Raw genomic sequence first — 21692 nt, forward strand, 5'->3', positions numbered from 1 at the left:
GAACTGACGCAGAAGTATGGAGCAAGGGTGCATTGTGGCAAGACGCGTAAAGGAAACAGGAATGACACAGAAATGGGCAAAGTAGGTGTTGATGGTTGTGAGAGGAGCTGGATAAGGGAAAAAACGCGAAAATACGTAAAGACGCGCAGAAACACGCTCAGATGAGCAAAAATACGCATAGATACGTAAAAATACTCACAAATACGTAAATATATCTGAAACAACGTAAAAATATGCACAAATACGTTAAAAACGTATAGAAACGTGGGAGGAAAGGAACGATGAGGTGTACGAGTGTGTGTGTGTGTGTGTGTGTGTGTGTGCGCGTGTTGCGATAAGTGAAAAGAGAGGAAGGAGGGATGGGCTAGCCCAAGGATCTAAAGTTCCTGTGGCACGGGCAGATATAGAAAACAAAATACTGAGGTATGCCAGGATGAATCAATAGAAGTAAATATAATTATCGCTGTTGGAGGAAAGAATCTGGGGCATAAGACGCCGCATCAAACCTGTGCATGATCAGGAAGTCTGTGTTGTGTGCAGACGATCATTGATACAGTGTGGATCAGAAGTAGATGGGGTTTGGAAGGCAGTGAATAAAGACAGGAAAGAGGAGAAAGAATGGACACTGAGAAGAGTAATGCTATAAAGAAGAGTTACAAAGAAAAACATTACAGTGTTGTGGGATGGAAGAAAGCCGTTCAGCAAAACCAAACAGTGGAAACTCTGGTAGGAATATCAACAATGCAGTAAAAGACAGATTGCTACTTACCATAAAGGAGACACGTGGTTTCAAGTATTTTGCGTATTTTTTACGTATTTGTGCGTATTTTTATATATCTATACGTATTTTTGAGTATCTGTGCATGTTTCTGCGCGCCTTTACGATTATTTACGCATTTTATGCGTCTCTTTGCTTATCCAGCTCATCTCACAACCATCAACACCTATTTTGCCCATTTCTGCGTCATTTCAGTTTCTTTTACGCCAGTCATGCCACAATGCACCCTTGCTCCATTTTTCTGCACCAGTTCCGAAAATTATCCCTTTCCCTGCCTAAACCTTAGTCCCACATCCTGTTTCTTAATCCCGCCTAAACCATGGACTATCCCCAGACGGTCTAACCATAAAGATTCCTTTCTCTGCATCCCGACCCTCCATTCACATTGACCTAAACCTTTTCGGATTCTGCCAATAGCTACCCCTCACACACCTGATACTACAAAAACACATCTCTATGGCACAGGCATCCCAGAACCGCCTCTGCTCCCTCCACAAAATACTACTACTCTGCAGCCCATACTCCTTACATCACATCTCCAAAACTGGATACCCTACTCTCCAGCACCAGGAGGAGCATCAGACACACCACCACCATAAGTTATCCAACCAGCTGACATCCTGTTGCGGCCTGTGACTAAATGGTAGAGGACCTCCACCAATTATCTGACTCCTCCACCCACAAACTCTGCCAGAATAATCTCGTCCCAAAAGTCCAACACAACTTCCAATCCCTACTAAAAGCCTTAGGCCCTTCCCAGATCATCTCCCCTGAATGCATTTTCCTCCTCACCCTCATGACACCCCGCACATCAACAGTCTACATGTTTCCCAAAATACACAAACCCAACAGTCCTGTACGTCCAATTGTGACTGGTTATTGTGTCCCAACTGGAAAAATTTCGGCCTTCATCGACCAACACCTCCAACAAATAGCTCATAACCTACTCTCTCACGTCAAAGACACCACTCACTTCCTTCACTGAATCTCCATCATCGCCACCCCTTTATCTCCTGGATCTCTACTCATCAGTGTTGATGCCATCTCCCTGTACACCAACTTCCCTCACACTACTTCATTCCTCATACACCTTACTGACTTTATCCTAACCCACAACTATTTCTTCTTCATATAAACAAATCTGGAGCACAGCCATGAGCACCTGGATAGCACCCTCCTATGCTAACCTCTTTATTGGCCATTTAGAGGAGACCTTCCTAGCCTTCCAAAACGCCAAACCCCTAGTCTGGATCAGGTTCATTGATGATATCTTCATGATCTGGACTCAGGACCAACACAGCCTTCTCTTCCATCCTCTTCACATGGTCCTCCTCAACCCAGTGTGTCACCTTCCTAGATGTTGACCTCCTCCTCTCTGATGGCTCCATCCGCACCTCTGCCCTTATTAAACCCACCAACCACCAACATTATCTGCATTTTGACAGCTGTCATCCCTTTTACACCAAAATATCCCTCCCTTACAGCAAAGCTACCAGGGATTGCGTATCTACAGTAACAAAGACTCACTTACTCAGTATGCTGAGGGTTTCACCAAGGTCTTCACAGACAGGCACTATCCCACAGACCTAGTCCACAAACATATCTCCCATCCCATTTCCCCTCATGCTCCCAATCCTCTCACCACCCCCAAGAACCAGCCATAAAGGAATGTCCTCTTCACCACACAGTACCACTGCTGGCTGAAACAATTGAATCACATCATTCACCAGGGCTTTGATTACCCATCATCATGCCCTGAAATGAGATACCTCCTACCCTTCCTAAAGTGGTGTTCTGTCCCCCATCAAACCTCCATGACATCCTAGTCCATCCCTTTGCCACTCCCAGTCCCAACCCCTTGCCACAATGATCATATCCCTGTGGAAGACCCAGGTGCAAAACCTGCCCAGTACCCACCTAGCACTTCCTATTCCAGTCCTGTCACAGGTTTATCCTACCCCATCAGAAGCCAGGCCACCTGTGAAAGCAGCCATATCATTTATCAGCTCTTCTGCAATCATTGCACAGCTTTTTCTATTGGTATGACTACCAACCAGCTGTCGACCAGTATGAACAGCCACCACCAAAGTGTGACCAAGAACAAAAGTATACCACCCTGTGGCACAGCATGCAATTGAACATAACACATTTGATTTCAATGGCTGCTTCACTACATGAGTCATCTGGATCATTCCCTTCTCTAAGCTGCACAGATGGTAATCATCCTTACAACATATTCTCCACTCCTCTAATTATCCCGGCCACTACCTATTTTGACATACTGTCCCCACACCCTCCACCAAACGGTTTCCACACCCTGTGTCCTATCATCTGCTCTCCATTCTCATCTTCCACCCCGTTTACTTGCTGCCCTCTACTAATGCATCCACCCATCTTTCCCTGCTCCTCTCCTTTTGCCCCTTTTTTCACCACCTCCCTGCCTCACAACCTCCTGACGTTGGGCCTGTTGGCATTCTAGTCTCTGCGCACTCCACCAGACAGTGTTTATCTCTCTCTCCACACATACTCTACTATCCCTTTCCCTTCTCCACCCCATCCAGATTGTTGCTTGCATCCAACATGATATTTGCACTGCGGCCTGAGATGTTGTAGCTGGCTGTCATGTGTGCATGAGGTGTGTTTGCTTGTATGTATGAATGATGTGTTTCTCTCTTTTACTGATGAATGTTGTGGCAGAAAGCTTTATGTAAGTATCTTTTAATTGTGCCTGCCTGCAACATAATGTGTCTTCTTTAGGGTAAGTAGCAATCTGTCTTCCTACAGAGTTGGTTTTCTTCAACGTCATGTGTGGAAATAGTGTAGCCATCCAATTTAGTGGATAAATGAAAATTAGAAACTGAAATGTATAAATCCTAAATCATCGCTCAGTATTTATGTGAGATTGCTTCATTCTACTTTGTGCTTCATTAGACTGAGTGCTAAAAGAGACTATCAGAAAAACACAGCCAGTGTTTTTTTCCAGTGCTACAGCCTGCTTGATTACAACACTTATTGTGAGATGCTACAACTGTGAGTGGTAAATAGTGCTATTAGAAAGTGTGCAAAAATTTGAGCTGACTGAGGTAGGTCCTTATACAAGCAATAAAACAAGGTTTTCATGCTGTTGCAAACTGAACTTTGACTTTCACAATTGTAAGGATGAACTGAACAGAAATAAAATATTTGGAATTATACAGAAACTCATACTTGAATGTGGCATATGTGGTTCCCAGTAGCTGTTATGGTTCTGTGGCAAATTAATAATCTCAATGTGAGTTTGATTCCCAGTCAATTCTTGGACTTTTGTAAGATTTAAAGTGACTTGTAGAGCTGTAAATAGTTTGCATGCATAAAAACCTTAACATTTCACAACAGAAGGCTTTTCCAAAAGGGTCTGAATAAGTTTGGTTTACTCTTTATTGAAACTTAAAGGTGTGTAATCTCCAAATTTTGCCACACAATTAAGTTACCAAAGCAGATGAGTGCTAAATTTTTAATTTTATTTGACATAAATACCTACAAATGAACTACTAAGCTACTGTAATGCATTAGAAGCTTATTAACAGAAAGAAATAATTCTTTTGAATGGTACATGATAGGTACAAGTTACTGTAGTAGGTACAGGATTGTTAGAATTAAACTAATGATGTTCTGAGTGCTGCACTGCGGGCTGTGTACATGACAGAATGCTGAAACATCATAGGTGTGTTCATTAATTGATGCACTCATGGATCACCCTGAAAAACATAATAGCTCCACTTGAGACTAAATTTCACTCACTTCACCTGAGTAAATTAGCAAACAGCAACATGCATAGACAATATTTTAACAAATTATACATTTGAGGACACTGCCAAATTCTCTTTAAACCTAAGTATCTCAGGGCACTCTGCTCTGCTTATAGAACTAAACTCACAAAAAATAAATAGCAAAAAAAATGGGAGGAGATGCTTCATGAAAAGACAGTTCAGTGAAGAAAACATAAATTTGTTCTGGTATAGATTAAATGAGGTAAACTGGTCATCACAACCAGAAAACTCACGTTCAGAAATTGTGATAAGTTTTTAAACAGCTTTTTACATGTCTTAAATGAAACGTTTCCACCCATAGTTTGCCCAAGAAGGGCAACAAATAAACTAAAGTGGATTACCACTGGCATAAAAATATCTAGCAATAGAAAGAGAGAACTACATGGTGAGCTGAAATCTAATAAGAGTCCTGAGTTCATAAACTATGTTAAAGCATATAAAAACTACTTAAGAAAGTTGCAAAAGCAGCAAATGAAATGGCAAACACTAAATTTATTAAAAAACACACAAATAATTCCAAGGCAGTATGGACAGTAGTCAATTCTGATCTTGGAATCAAACCTAGCAACCAGGAAATCTCTAAAATAAAGGTAAAAGGCAAAATAATTGTACATCCTGCTCAGATATCAGAAAATTTTAATAAATTCTTCATAAATGTAGCAAAATTTGATGTTGATGTAGACTCTTATCATGATAATGTACATTTGTTTGGCTCAAGTCAGAGCAAGAAATAGAGACTAATTAAATTTAACGAAGTAACAGTAAAAGATGTAGAAAAAACTATAATAAACCTAAAACATAAAAATTCGGTGGGATGGGATAAAATACCTGCCAAAGCCATTAAAGTAACTACAAATATAATAGCACAACCACTACACAAAATAATTAATCAGTCACTTGAAAAAGGGTACTTTCCAGAATATCTAAAATATGCAGAAGTCAAGCCAGTATTTAAGAAAGCCACTGTAGATGATATGGGAAGTTACCATCCAACTTCCCTTCTTCCTGTGTTTTCTAAGATATTTCAAATGATTGTTGCAATTCAAATTCAAAGTTTCTGTTAAAAACACAATGTAATCTCAAAAAATCAATTTGGATTCCAGAAAGGCAAAAGTACAATTCAAGCAAGCAATGAATTTGTGACTAAAGTTAGTTCCACTTTGTATAAGTCACAAAAACCTATGGAAATTTTCTGTTACTTATCCAAAGCATTCAACTGTGTGAATCACTCCTTACTGTTATATAAAATGAGAAAAGATGGAATTATAAGTAGCACCTTACAGTGGTGTAAGTCATATCTAATGGAGAGAAAGCAAAGGGTTGTCATAACATCAAGTAAAGGGAAATACTCCTTGAAGTGGAGAACCATCTCAAAGGCTCAATTCTGGGCCCAATCCTCTTTATTTTTATGTAAATGACGTACTCATAAATACAAATTATCATTCAGTTTTATTTGCTGATGACACATCAGTACTGGTAAAAAATAAAAACACACAAGAATTTCCTGAAAATGACATAGAAACTCTAGAAACCCTAGATGTTTGGTTCCATCTAAATGGCCTAAAGCTAAATATTTCAAAAACACAGCTGATGCATTTTCAGACAAAACAGTCTCAAATAAGTGATATTCACATTATGCACAGAAGCCAGGAGCTAAATGAAGCAGAACATGTGAAATTCTTAGGAATGCAATTGGACAAAAAAACCTATAATGGTCCTCACACAGAGATTATTTAAAAAATAAACTAAACAGCCTGGCGTTTGCTATGACAATCTTAGCCAGTGTCACTAGTATAGACAAGAAAGTAGTATACCATAGTTACTTTGAGTACTTTCAACAGAACCATTCTAGCATTTACCTTAAGCAATTTAGGGAAATCACAGAAAACCTACATCAGGCTACCAGGACACGGGTGTGAATCATTGTCTTGCTCAATTAGACTCCAATGGGCTTCCCACCTCTCACCATATTGGAGTATGTCCAGAATCACTACACAGGTTGAGTCTGCTCTCATCTGTGGAGAGCACACAACCCCAATCCTCAGTGGTTCAGTCCATATGCTCTTGGCACCATTGCAAATCGTTGAACACTACACTCAGTGGTCAATGTTATATCAACACTGTATCCTTCTCCCATATGCACCTTTTGAGGAGTGCATTCAGCCCTGATGTAATTTTTATGGATGACCATGCACAGCTGCACTGAACAGCACAGGTGGACGAGCTCTTGAAATGAAAGGATGTTTGGTGAAAGAACTGGCCTGCTCATTCTCATGACTTAAATCCCATCAAGCACATGTTGAATATGTTGGGGAGATGTACTGCACCACATCCACATGTGCCAAGGGCCATACAGTAGTTGCCAACCAAGCTGCTGGAGGAATGGAATGCCCTATCACAAGAACTCCTTACCAACCTTGTCGCCAGCTTGGGAGTACGTTGCAGAGCATTCATTGACATCTGTGATGATCAAACATCCTATTAAAAACATTATCCCACATTTTTTAATATCCAAGTGACCATCATACATCATAGTGATGTCAGTGTAATTATTGTCTTTGAAAAAAAGTGTCATTTCTGTTCATATCAGTGTGTATTTTTTCACTTATCTTCTGTACTATACTGTAGCAGTTCTTTCTATGCACAGTAGAACTTTTATTGACCTGTTACTTAGCAGAACACAGCATGCAAAAGTTACTTTAGTCCTTAAGTTATGCACACTAGTGTATGTTAAGCTATGCAACTTTTACACTAACATTCATTTTTCATTCCTTAACCATGTCCTATAAGTTGTGTCATAGTCTGATTCATTACAGTAACCCCTCCCTCATCACTTCCACAGAAAAAGCATCCAAACTCTAATGCATATTTCTATAGGCTGAAAAAATATTTGTTTTTAAGTTGTTACTTTTAGCATGATTGCAATGGTAAGAGGAAGTTACACTTTGTTGGGTATAACAGGTGGTTATAGTCCAACTAATGGTTTCTGTGTGCTGCAGTGCACGATGTAAACACCACAGGATGCTGAAACATCATAGGTACATTAATTAGTCAGTGTTCTTGTGGAGTATGCTGAAAAAATAATAGCCTGACTTTCTGCCACCAGGTGAAAATATGGTGCTGTAAGCTGGCGACAAGGTTGGCAAGGAGTTCTTGTGATAGGGCATGTGCTGTTCAGTGCAGATGTGCATGGCCATCCATAAAAATTACATCAGGGCTGAATGCACTCCTGAAAAGGTGCATATGGGAGAAGGATACAGTGTTGATATAACACTGACCACTGAGTGTAGTGTGTTCAACGATTTGCAATGGTGCCAAGAGCATATGGACTGGACCACTGAGGATTGGGGTTGTGTGCTCTCCACAGATGAGAGCAGACTCAACCTGTGTAGTGATTCTGGACATACTCTAATATGGTGAGGGGTGGGAAGCCCATTGGAGTCTAATTCAGTAAGACAATGATTCACACCCGTGTCCTGGTAGCCTGATTTAGGTTTTCTGTGATTTCCCTAAATCGCTTAAGGTAAATGCTAGAATGGTTCTGTTGAAAGGGCATGGCCAATTTCTTTCTCCATTGTTCCCTAATCCGATCTTGTGCTCTGTCTCTGGAACGTTAAACATTAATCTTCTCCTCCTCCGCCATGGCAAGAGATGGTAAAATGCAATGCACCTAAGAACAATGTCAAACATAATCATTTTGGTGATCCAGCTATTATTTGTGGGGAGGTATAATGTTGCACGGACATACAGACCTCCAAACCTTTGAATACGGTACATTAAACAGTCAATGTTATTGTAACATATGCTGTTTTGCAATGTGTAGCTTCTTAGGGGTGCATCTGGATATGACTTCATTTTTATGGATGACAATGCACAACTGCATTACAGAGTGCAGGTGGAGGAGCTCTTAGAACTAGAGGATATCTGATGAATGGACTAACCCGTCCATTCCCCCAACTTAAATTGCACTGAGCACATGTGGGATGCATTGGGGAGATGTACTGCAGCACATACACTTGCACCAATGACCATCCAACAGTAGTCAACCCTACAGAGAGAGGAATGGAATGCCCTGCCACAAGAAATCCCTACCAACCTTGCAACCAGCATGGAAGCATGTTGCAGAGCATGTACTGCCATCTGCGGTGATTATGTTTCATATTAAGAACCATCACCTAATTTTCATTATGTCCAATGGACCATAACAAGTTCCAGTGACTTCAGTGTAATTATTGTCTTTGAATAAAGTGTCATTTCTATTTATCTCATTGTCTTTGAATAACAGTGTCATTTCTATTTATTTCATTGTGCATTTGTTTCAGTTACCTTCTGTACTATAGTGCAGCAATTCTTTCTATGTATGGGCCAAGGTTCACTGAGCTATGTTACTTGGCAGTGACACTTCATGAAAAAGTTCTTACTTTCATCCTTAAGTTTTGCATAGCAGTGTATGTAGACTAAAAGCAAGCAATAGGGTTAAGTTATGTTAACAGAGCCAGTTGTTACTTCCTTACTTTTTACCATCGTTTCATTTGTTCACCATATTGTTGTGCTGAGAACTAAGTAATGAATATTTGAAACAAGTATTAAAAGCCTAATCCGAATATTAACAGAACTGAGGAGCAACATGTACCAGTTGCAAGTGGCCCACTTAACCTCTAAAACAGGTTAATGGGGTAACTGAATCATTGTCATTAAGTGGCTTACATCCAGAAATGTAATACATATCAAAGAACCCAGCAAGTTCACTGTATGAAATGCAGTATTCTTATGTACAAATTACAAATTATTGAATCAAAACAGCTTTCAAAATGCTAGTACATAGTTAATACAATGTGAATTCAATGACAACATGACAAAAAGTCAACATATTTCCACATGAATCTCATCTTAAGTGGGTTAGGTAAATTCAATGCACTGGTATCTGCTTCAAAACTTCTTTCATCTATTGGTATAGATTTCATTTTTCCAGTCATACATCAATAAATGACACTTGTGTGCAACTTTTTGCACATTATCAACATAATGCCTGATAATTGTAAAAACAATTGTGATAGACTTTTACAATCATGAAACCCGCCGAAAAATATACCATTCTGTCTTCGTCTGAAGAAACTCTCTGCTAAAAAGAAGCCGTCATCAATAACAGAATGCTTCAGGTTTGTTGGATTCTTACAACTTGCTCTTTAAGTTTTTATTCCTTCCATTTCTCAACTATTTTCCTGCACATTATTTCTTCTTTTTCTTTTCTTCTGTCAATCCGGCTTCTTCTTTGAGACAGGTTTTGATGAGAATAATTGTTGGACTCACTGAGTTAGCTTTTTAGTTTATTTATATTAGAAGAGGGGCTTTGGACATATTGGCTTAGTGGCTTTCCCACTGACATTAACTGCTGCAGCAAACTGAGGAGTGTTCAGACCTACAGTTATAATGTCCAAAACATCAACAGTAGAAGTATATTACAAATCAGTTCTTTGGTGAGATTCATTTTCCAAAGGCCAGTTAGTCATTTAAGTTGGCAGTTAGTCTTCTGATAAAAAGAAAAGGTTCAGGTCTTCAGTACAATATGTCCTGAAACCACTGCATCTAATTCAGCTAGTGAATACTTTAACAACTTTATAAATTACGATTCATCTCACTGTAGCTGTCATCAAGTTCACAACATATTGTAACTTGGAATTTCTTGAAAGAAGCAATAACTCTCAACTCAAGAGGTTATAGATTATTGTTGGTATTAGATGGCAGTATAAGCAAATTAATATCATTGGCTTTTTATGTATGATGCTACAACTTTGCTTGTGTGGTTTTCATTACTGTTCAGTATTATAAGTTTAATATGTTCTTTTGTAGGCCTTTCATGTCCAACAAAGTTCCACAGAACCCTACCAATAATTCCCTGTTCATCTGATCAGAGACTGTGACACCACCCATATGGCCAGATGTGGCATTGTGCAGCATGTGATTGTTTAAATGCATCCAAGTAAACTCAAGGAATGGGGACTGCTAATGAAGCACTACTTAGTACAACCATTCTCACAAGTGGACTTCTACCAGCACAAGTAATTTGTCCAGCTGCTCTGGAGCCAGTCTTAATCAATACTTTCAGCTAGTGCCCATTGACTTTTATGAGTTTTTTGGTGTACATAGTGAAAGTTAGTTTTGTTACATGAATGCCTAGAGACATTCCAGTCCTACCATCTCCTCTCTCTCCCTGTTATTTGGTACAAGACTGGTCCCTTAGAAAATATATATATATACCAGAAACCTTACAGTTCTTGTGGTTAAGCCATAATGAATACTGCATACAGTGACAATGTAGTCAGAAAGTCTTTTCTCTTACAAGTCTTTGCAAATTTTTTAAATGTTCACTTGATGGTCTGAAAATAGGTCTTTCAGTTCCTAGGACAAAAGCCTTCTCTGTATATCATTTAAGGATTACTCTTACAACCTGCAGTAATATTCCTAATTTCTCCAAGGAAATGTGTTGATTGTATTTTTCAGCAAGACTGGTGAATAATCTTGATGATTTGTGGTTCCTGTCTTGGTCTTGGTATTTTCAACCCTGTAATCAACAGTGAGCCCAATGCTTATAATGGATGCAAGATCATAAAGACTAAACCTACATAATTCAACACATTCACGTTTTTTTAATGAGAAGTGCAACTGCTATCAGAATATGATTGATCAACACTCTCTTGGCCTGTCTTTACTGCTGTACTAGGTTATCTGTTTCAGTAACTCCTTATCATCTTATCATTTTCTTATTCAATGATTACATTTGCATATTATAATAATTTATTGAACCTTGTAATCCAGTGTTGTATGTAGTATCAAGACAGACAGTCAAGGTATTATTATGTAATTAAATTTTCCACCTGCAATAATGATGCAGCATGTGTAACTCCATAACATTTACTTAGACTGTTTTTATTATTTATGTTAGTTCAATAGTTTCATGTTTCAGTTGCACATTTCATTCAGAGTTTAGTGCTGTTAAATATACAGTACATGCAGACTAAAATTCATCATTATATTTTAGCACATAACTTTAAATGTTTCATCAACTCAGCGTAAAATTAAATGTAAATTATCTGAAGCTGCTCAGTGCAAAAGTTCCTCGATTATTAGCTTCAAAAGCTACATTTCATACTTTGAGAGAGAGGGAGGGATTAAACATAGTCAAGTATAAATCACTATAAAAAAGTGATTTAAGAAACTATGTAAATGGTCAGGATTTTGTCATATTTTACCACTGAGAAAGTAGATCATAACTGTAAAACTGACTCATTTCACATCAAAGTAGGAGGTTACAATTATGATCAACAGAAAATTAAAATAATAACTAACTAATGAAATTATCCTTATTAGCATTCATACCCGATATCAATTTACAGGCCCCATTCACAATCATTATTTGAAATTTATTATATTTTAATGTAGTTCTCTGCACTACAAAATGTTTCAAATATTTCAGGGTTTACACAACCAAACAATGGAAAGTTCAGGTTGGAATATCAACAATATTATGAGAAGGATAGATTGCTACTCACTGTAAAGATGACAAGCTGAGTTGCAGAGAGACATAATGAAAAGATTGTCACACATTGGGCTTTCACTAAAACCCTTCTTCAGAAAGGAAAGGAAAAGGAAAACACACACACAATCACACAAGCAAGCACACCTCATACACACATGACTGTTATCTCTAGTTGCTCCAGCCAGAAAGCAACTGTATCACATCCAGCAGAATCAGCAATCTCAAGTGGGGTGGGCAAGAGGGAGGGATACAGGGTACAGGTAGAGGGCTGTGGGTGGGGGATTGAGACAACATAGATGACAGAGTGTTCAGGGACTACATGGCAGGGCAAGGCTGCCAGCCACAGTGTCAGGATGCTGTGGGGGAGGAGAACAGGGTGATTGGAAAAGGAGAAGAGCAGACTAGGGGTGCATTGACAGAGAGTGGCACACAGAACAGGTGAGGAGATGTGAACTGGGGGGGAGGTGATAGGGGAAGGGGTTGGAAACTGTTGGTTCCAGGGTATGGGGATGTTAGGCTACCGTAGATTGAGGGTGGAATGATTTCACAAGTGGAAAATGTGTTGTCAGGAGAACTCCCTTCTGCATAGTTCAGAAAAACTCTGTTGATGGGAGGATCCAGATGACCCCAGTTGTGAAGCAGCCATTGAAATCAAGCATGTTATGTTCAACTACAAGTTGTGCCACAGTTTGATGGGAGCAGTTCATCCTGCTGTAAAGCTGCAATGTTGAGCAAAAGATGAATTTGGCTTCATAAACCTCCAACTTCTATTTTGTTTTCTGAGCCTCGTGCTGAATTACCTCCCAGTCTGTCCAACATATGAACACTGACACTATCACCAGATGAGCTTATAAACCCCATGTTTCATGATGTCTGGTTGTTTATCTAACCCAAAACCTAGGTTGTATGTTAATAATAAAGTTTGTGAAACAAGGCTAGATAGGTGTTATGTTTAGTTAATGGAATATACAATGTTTCACCAATAACTCTCAGTTGATTAAATTAAAATGGCTAAGATTTCAAGCTAAGCATCATCAACTGTGCTTTATAGATGATTCCTAACTAAGAAAGTGAAAGCATATGAACATATTTGGTTTAATAAGCAGTGACTAGATTATGAAATAACACCAAAGTACAGTACCGCTAAGATCAAAAAGAACTCTGCTTCTGCAAAACATGTGAAGAAAACAGCAGACAAACTATGGATAAACCAAGAAACATGAAATTGGTATTGGATACAGGATAACGTGAGTGTGGACTTGTAATTAGTACACATGCAACTTCCTCACATGCTACACCCATGTGAATTTATCTGGTTTGAAAATGCACCAATAGAAAGTTTTGCACATCATTTATAAGATGTTTTTCTGTCCAAAGAAGAAATTACAACAGTTATTGTTGTTGAAGGAGAGAACTATAACCCAAAAATGAAAATATAGTGTACAGATAGAATTGTAAACTTGTCAACATTAATTCTGACAAAACCAGAAGGAAAGCTACTGTCAAAACACCACAAATATGCCAGAAACATGATTCCCAAACCTTAAGTGTTAAGAGTATCTAAGAGTAGATCTATAACTAGCCCTACAGAAAGATACAGCTGTGAAAGCACAGTGAGTGGAAAAAACTATACAGGAACAGCAACAACAACAACTTCAATATGGAAAGAACAATAATTTCTTAGTCATGAAGGACTTAAAACTAGGACTGAAAGCAGTAACATGATTGTGCTAGAGCAGATAAAGGCAAGAATGTAATGCTGTTAAATAAACCAGATTATACAAACAAAGTTTAAAAATTTTACCAATCAGTGCACCTACAAAAACTATAGCAATACCCAACAGCTAAATACAATGATCAGGCTAATCAGATAGTAAACAAGTTCTACAACATTTTTCTCTGAATAAGTTTGAAAGAGCAGTCTTCAAATGAATCCTAGGGCTCCACAACGATATGGCTTACCCAAAATTCACAAGCCAGAAGTTCCAATCATACAAGCACCAGCACACAGTATTTCCAGAAAGATGAGCAGCATCTTGAGGAGAAAACTGAACTTCACAGGCAAATACAGCATTAAGAACATTTTAGACTTAGTCAACAAGTTAACAGATGTTAAGATACCAACAAATGCAAAATTAGTCTCTTTCGGCATACACAGCTTGTTCTCAGGTATTCCTGTAAATGACTGTGTATATACTGTCATGATAATTCTATTTACACAACATTAAACCAGAAAAACAGCTGAGTATAATTGGTACAGTTGAATGTTGTTTAGACTAAAACTATTTCTGATTCCAAGGGAACTGTTAAAAGCAAATAGATTGTCTGGCACTGGGCTCACCTTATCACTCTACCTAGCAGAAACTTTCATGGACAAGTGGGAAATTGATTTTCTTAAGAGTGAACCATTGGGAAAACATGTTGTGTACTGGTACAGATATGTTGATGATATTCTCTGTATGTGGAAAGGTTCGGCTAGTCAACTCCACATGTTCATGGAAAATATGAGTCAATGGCATACTAATGTAAAGAGTATGGAGTTGGATGAGGGGGTGGGGAAGGGTGGGGAGGGGGGGGGTGTGAGGGGTCCAACATGAATTTCCATAGACATCAGACCAGTTTACAGCATTTAAAACTCACAAAAAAACTCCTTTAATGACACATTAATCCCAGCTTCCTCTCAACATCCTACAGCCTAAACATGCAGAGTTCCACCACATGATACACTTTCAACCTTTCCATCTCCATGAACAAAGAATACAATCAAAAACTCAGTACAATAAAAACCATTGCCACAAATAATGAATTTGAGTCCAACATTATTGGCAAAATTCTCAGTACAAAACTGAGGAAGCAAGCCAGATTCCTACTGCACCCAGTGTACAACAAAGATAGACCAAAGAGGAAGTGGTGCAGTTTACCTTTTGTAGGTAAAACATCAAATAGGGCAAGCAATATTTTTAAAGCAAAAGGCTACTCTTTGCATTTCTGTATTCCACAGACAGTTGGCAGACATCTCTTCAGTTCAAAAGATGAACAACCAGAAATCATAAAAAGTGGGGTTTATAAATCATCTGTCAAGAGTGTCAGTGTTGCTACATTAAACAGATTGGGATGTCAGTCTGGACTAGGCTCAGAGAGCACCATATAAGCCTGCAGACAAATATGCTGACCACTTATTTTTCCTTATTCACAGTAAAATTGTTTAACTTAAAATGACAATACATAAATTTTATATTAGCATTCATCCTCTTGCCAGAGAGTAAAATATGAGGTAAAAAAATTCTGGAACTTTGTCCACAAAATTTTTCTGTGCTTACCTTTCACTTATTCTTCTTCAAAATACTCTCCTCCATAGTTGATACACTGCTCCCAATATTGGTTACACTTTTGGAAGCAGTCTTGGTACACCTCTTGCTGGATCGTGTGAAGTGACATATGTGAATTTTCTTTTATCTTGTCTGTCGTTGCACATCTTCATTTTTTCAATGGGATTTTCAACTTTGGAAATAAGAAAAAGTCCTCAGGAGTTAGGTCTGGAGAGCACAGAGGATGAGGTAGCTCAATGATTTCATTTTTTGTGCAGTAGTCACACACCAAGTTGGAATCAGTGGGTTGCAGGCTCTGTCTTCGTGTAAGAGAATATATTCATTTCCAAGCAAATATTTGATTTTTAGTTTCATAATGGCAGAAGAAATTTCAGATGTTGATTTTCATACTCAATTAGGCCGTAATTGCCAAATGCCTTTCATAAATCGTGCTACTGTATGAAAAGGTTTGCAGATAACATGTTTAGTGATTGTGAATCCATGTAGCATTCTCACAAGGGCTGCCATTTCCTTTCACATAGGCTTTTTTTTAAATTTTCTCCTATCTTCTTAACAGTACTTGTGGCAAGATTAGTTTATGTTTAATAAATAGTATTAAATCTATTATTCATGTTGCAAGTATAGCCACTTCAAAGATTCCATTCTTTAACAAAAAGGGTTGTGAATGAGTGCAAGATTAATGCACGTGGAAATTCTTATTGGTGTTTGTTGCAGTATTAGTTAGTTACTAATAAATGTTACTCATTTCTCATATATATTTTATACATACATGTATATTGCAAATTCAAAATGTTTTCCTTTTACAAAAGCTGGTGAACGTGTGCAGGATTAAAACTTGGCAGAATGAGGCCATCCATGCTGGAGCAGTGTCATCTGGAGGAAATGGACCACCAATGCAGTAAATGCAGTAACAGTGAAAGACATTTACAGTGTAAGTGTGGAAACAATATTAATCAGTCATTTGCAAACAGTTGACTATGTTCTAAAATAATCAGTATGTAGAAAACAGTGGTTGGCTGTATGTTCAAACGTGCTAGAAGTGTGATATATTATATAAAAATGCATCCTTTTAATTAATCTTGACTTCACCAGTGAAACTGAATTTATTATGTGTCATATGTCTGAATATAAACAGTTGTTTACCCAAAGCTTAAATTTTTATGCCAGTTGTTGCTTGTATACACTGTACAGCCAGGCACTCATATAATTATTGTGAATGTATGGCTAAGGTATCAGTTAGGCAGAGAAATGCAATGTATGACCTAAATTTATGTGTAAAATATGTCCCTGAAGTGGATGAAGCCCATCATAGTGTTCCTGCAGAATAAAATATGCTGCAATAGCAGAAGCCTTTATTTAGACTGTTTTGTGAGCTGTATACTGTCTGATGTTACCTGAAAATAATAAACAAATGTTATTCTTGACACCAATTTACTGTGATATAAGCTTATCTAATGTAATACGTCAATGTAGCTTAATTTATTGTGTATTACCTATAAAATGTAGATGTTCTCCTGAATTAATTTATAATTAAGAAATGATTGATGACAAGCAGAAAAATCCAGTGTATTATATTAATCAAAATATTGTGAGCTGGATTAGTGAGGAATCTGTGGTTAACCATTATCATCAGTACAACTTGTATAAAGCTAACCTGAATAGCATTAATATATTATTTTAGTCATACCTTCTTGGGCTGTCAGGCATATCTACCAGGATGTACCTTGCTGTAAGACAGATCTTTGCTGGGCCACAATGGTAAACCTACAGTGCCTTTGTCAGCTATATTATGTGTTGTTTTCATCTATTCTATTCCTGGAAAACTGAGAAATAAATCTCTTTACACCATGACCCAACTATCTAACATGTGTTACTCGTATATGTTAGTGATATAATTGTCATTTCTATAAGTGTCCAGTTAAGTAACAAGGTTTATAATCAGGGTGATAGAAGCAATCCTAGTGATGCAAAGCTTATTGGACTGTAGCTACAAATGCTGAGAAACTATGTGAGATACTATATATGTAAGTTATGATGGAGCAAAGAATTATTATGGTACTATAAAATCTTATTCTCAGCTATTAAATTTCTGCCTTTCTTACTGAAACATGAACAGTTGAATTCAAAATTGAGTTCATCATCATATGAGTGTGAATTATACATTTATATAAATTCTACAGTTAATGAGTGTAATAATATGCCTACTGTGAATATTCAGATGATTTACTTTCTGATGTTTCTCATATAAAAAATTGGTACAGTTCTCAATGCATGTCATACAGCATTATCATCTCTCTTATCCATAATACAAATGTCTCTTGTTAGTTCTAAATTTCTGTAATTTTTAAAAAATATTTTAACCTTTAGGCATCCTCTATGAGCTCTATACTTGATGGTACTTCAGCATTTCCTAAGTTTTTTTTATTATATGTTTTTTCCTTGATGTAGGAACACATGTGAAATGATCAATGTAATTCACTATGAAATGTGAAATGAGGTTCCATAATGAGCTTTAGCTGTGTACTGTATGGAGGGATGTATCGTGTTCTGTTTGAGCAGACAATGAATAACATTTAGAAACTCTGCAAAAAAAATTAGAAGAAACCTGATAAACTTGTAGCATTTTAGTAAAGTGTTGATGACCATCAATTTCAGTATGAAATCAAGAAATGTGTTTATGGTTATCCATAAATAATTTACAATGTCATACACACACATGTTACAGCATGTCCCATAATTCCTCTTGAGAAATACAGTATATCTAATGAAAATGAGAAATAAGTAAATGCAGAGGAATTAATTATTGTGTTCTTTGTTCTTCACAGTTTTTGTAGATCTGCAGTTTATGGAATCATGTGTGAATAACTTCAACTATAACTTAAAATTTGCAAGAGATCTTTATGCACTCATTGCACACTACATAGTGTTATCCTAATGTCTATTTTTTTCAAATGCCAGATGTATTTTTTATAAAAAGGCATGTAATACAGGCAGCAGAAAAATGGTAATTTATTGTAGATACGTGTTTCATGGTGTAGTTGGCCTTCCACAAGTTGTAGGCACTGAAATGTTTTCCAAGAATGGTCACACTATTTTATTATGTGTGCATGGAACTTAAATGAAAATGAGAAGACTCTTTTTTATTGTATTATTATATACTTAAAAATAGCACACACTAGAATGAGCGTACAAGTGTATTAATGTAATTACAAAATCACAAATGCAAAAACTTGATATGATGGGGCATAAAAATCAATCAAGATATAAAAATATATTTAAAAACATCTCTGGAATTTTGTTTAATAAATGAATATATTATTTTTATATGATATTATGCTCCCTTCAAATAAAAGTGAATATAACAAAATTATTAAACAAAGAGCAAAGTTGCTCACACTGAACTCCCAAAATTAAAACTGTACCTTGCAATTTACAAAAAAAAGAAAGAAAGTGACAATTACTGAACAGTCCCTTAACCCGTAGATGCAGGGGAGTAATGGGACAGCCATTATGTTCTGGGAAGCAGGGCTAGAGTTCACATAAGGAAAGAGACAATGTGTGAAATTTGTATGACAAAGAAGTCATGGCACACTCAGAGATACATCCAGTATTCCTTTACTTTATTCGCCTGTCACATTCTCAAACTAAATTGAGTTTATCAGTTAGTAATGACAGAAAGTGTGCAAGAAGCTGATTAAGAGTGAGCTGAAAGAGAAGCCATGTAAAGAAAACTTGTAACATGGCACTATGTAGACATTTATGTTGGGTGTGCCTGGATATAAAATGATCCACACATAAAAGGGCAAAACAGAAGGTCAGAATTAGGAACAGAAAGACATGCACAGGAAGAAGGAAGAGAACTATGAGAGGACTGCCATGACTGAAAGGTAAGCGAAGTCAAAATAAAAGAGATGTTTGTTCCAGTCACTGTGTTGAAAGCAGAAAAATATGAAAAAATAGCCTCTTTGTAGTCTTTTTAGGTCCTAACTTCACAGCAAGTACTTTAGTCCCCTGCTTATAATCTAGTTTTTTTCTGCTGTAGATAATGTAGCTAATAACCAGAGAAACTGCTACAATGTATTAAAAGTTATCCAGACACCCCTCCTGCAAATTACTGTATTGATGCAACACTAATATTATTGTTTCTTAATTCAGATGTTGCACAATTGGTACTTAATCTCCATGGAAAGAAACAAATACTCACCCTGCTAGAGCTATGAATTGTGATTTAACTTCCTGAGGTAGTGTTCTTTTTGCTTAAGATCTTTCACAAAACGTCTTTACAAAACTTATGTGGCAAATGTGGGAAGAAAATAGACTTGATACATCTAAATACATCTATTCTAAATTTTAAAAAATAAGTACATTACAGATAGAGTGATCTTTATGATGTCATTCGTATGTACCAACTAAGATAAAAGTACCAATACTACATAAAATTCTAAATTTGCAGTCATAAAAGATTCAAGGATAAAAAGAAATGAGCACAATATACTCTTCATACATATGCTGCTCAATATTTAGTGGTGACAGTGTCTCTTCAGTATAACAGTAAGAAACCGAACATCAAATACACCACATGGTAAAAACTGATAACTGTTTTCTGATATGTTCATTTCCCCTCTCATGAAATTGGATATAAAATGTTTGTGTCATACAGGCCATACAATTTTCACACTCTCTCCATCACCCTACTTATTTTAATCAGTTTTCTGACCACCTCATCCTAATAGTTACAAATTATGTATTTTCTCTCTTCTTCACATTTGGACTTTCTACTTTCTCCATCTCTTTAATCCATTTTTAGCCTCTTATCTCCAATTTTATTTTGGTTTATTTATTACTACTATTGTCATCATCGCTAATATTAACTTTTCAGTTTTAGCTTGTTTTCATAAGTCTTTCGACTGGTTTGGCATGCCCTGTCACAGCTTCCCCTCCTATGCTAACCTCTTCATCTCAGAGTAGCACTTCCACACAATGTCTTACGTTTTCCTTGAATATTTTCCACTCTCTCTTATCCCCTGCAGTTTTTGCTCTCTATGGCTCCCTCTAGTACCATGAATGTTATTCCCTGGTGTGTTATATACTTTCTTTTATTTCATGTTTTCCACACATTCCCTTGACAACTTCCTCACTTTTTGCCCAACCAGTCCACTTAATTTTCAGCATCAGTATTTAACACCACATCTCAAACACTTAAAGTCTCAGATAAACAGTTGTCAGCTAACTTTCCACATCAAATTTAGATGAAATCCCAAGGTTTTTGTGACTGCATCCACCATGGGCCAAGTCTGATTGTCATGATACTTGTTAAAGAGGGTTTCATCTTATTGGTTAGATTATGTCATTATCACATCATGGAGATGGTCATTCCTGAAGTAATCTATTAGCCACTGCCTCCCTAACCACAGTTCATAACATTAAGTCAACTCTACCAAGGAAACCAAGGCATTATGCTTTTCAACTGAGCCAGGAGGAGTAACACATCATATGGTGCAACAGCAAGTAAGATATATAGAGTATTAGACAGACAAGGAATCATACCTACCTTTTGGTCACCAAGGAAAATTATAAAAATATTGTGAACTGTAAAGACAATGTTGAACTGTGAGTACCAAGGATTCATAATGTTCCTTGAAAGTGTGATGGCATTTACATGGGGCAATCTATATGTGCTAATGCTGATCACTGTATTGAATATCAGTGTCACCTTAAATACAGAAATTTTTAAAATTTTTTGAAGAACTGCCTAATGAATAAGTCTATATTATTTTTGAACAAATGAGGATTGAGGATTCTATCCCACACTTCAAACTATTGTAATGTTGAAAATAATCAAGTTTTGAAAATATAATATAATTGAATAGATCAAAAAATCTACTCACAGGAGAAAACACACATAATATTTAAGGAAATGTGTAAGCTTTGAGAGCCAGTTGCTCCTTCTTCTGGCAGAAGGGTTACAGGGGAAGGAAGGGGGATGAAAGAAAAGGAATGTCAAGGTTTAGGAAATGAGGAGAGTTGGGGAAAATTGCCCAGAACCCCAGACCAAGGCAGACTTGCCATCTAGTAAATCTGGGCCTACTTCATTTTGTTTATTTTTACTTCTAAATAGAAAAATGTAAGGTTTGAAAGCTCAAGAATGAGTCTGCATAAATGCATCTACACTTGAGTAATGTGCTCTTCATTTGGTGAGTAACACTTCTGATGGTATTTTCCATTATAATGAAAATTTA

At 37.1% G+C, this 21692-nt stretch overlaps 1 protein-coding gene and 1 long non-coding RNA gene across 2 annotated transcripts in view; one reads left to right on the plus strand and one right to left on the minus strand.

Moving 5' to 3' along the window:
• Nucleotides 1–18633, plus strand: part of LOC124555153 — a 725477-nt gene extending 706844 nt beyond the window's left edge. The window contains exon 7 of the mRNA XM_047128972.1: nt 16280–18633. Coding sequence (XP_046984928.1) covers nt 16280–16428 — 149 coding nt within the window. The 3' untranslated portion in view covers nt 16429–18633. The remainder of the gene's footprint in view (nt 1–16279) is intronic.
• Nucleotides 4258–15623, minus strand: LOC124555154. Its single transcript, XR_006968520.1, has 2 exons — nt 15445–15623; nt 4258–4515 (listed from the first exon to the last, which is right to left on the minus strand). It is a non-coding gene; the product is annotated as an uncharacterized LOC124555154 (long non-coding RNA).
• Nucleotides 18634–21692: the final 3059 nt, after the last annotated feature.

This window comes from Schistocerca americana, chromosome X (genome assembly GCF_021461395.2).
Source record: "Schistocerca americana isolate TAMUIC-IGC-003095 chromosome X, iqSchAmer2.1, whole genome shotgun sequence".
Classification (NCBI taxonomy): Eukaryota; Metazoa; Arthropoda; class Insecta; order Orthoptera; family Acrididae; genus Schistocerca; species Schistocerca americana.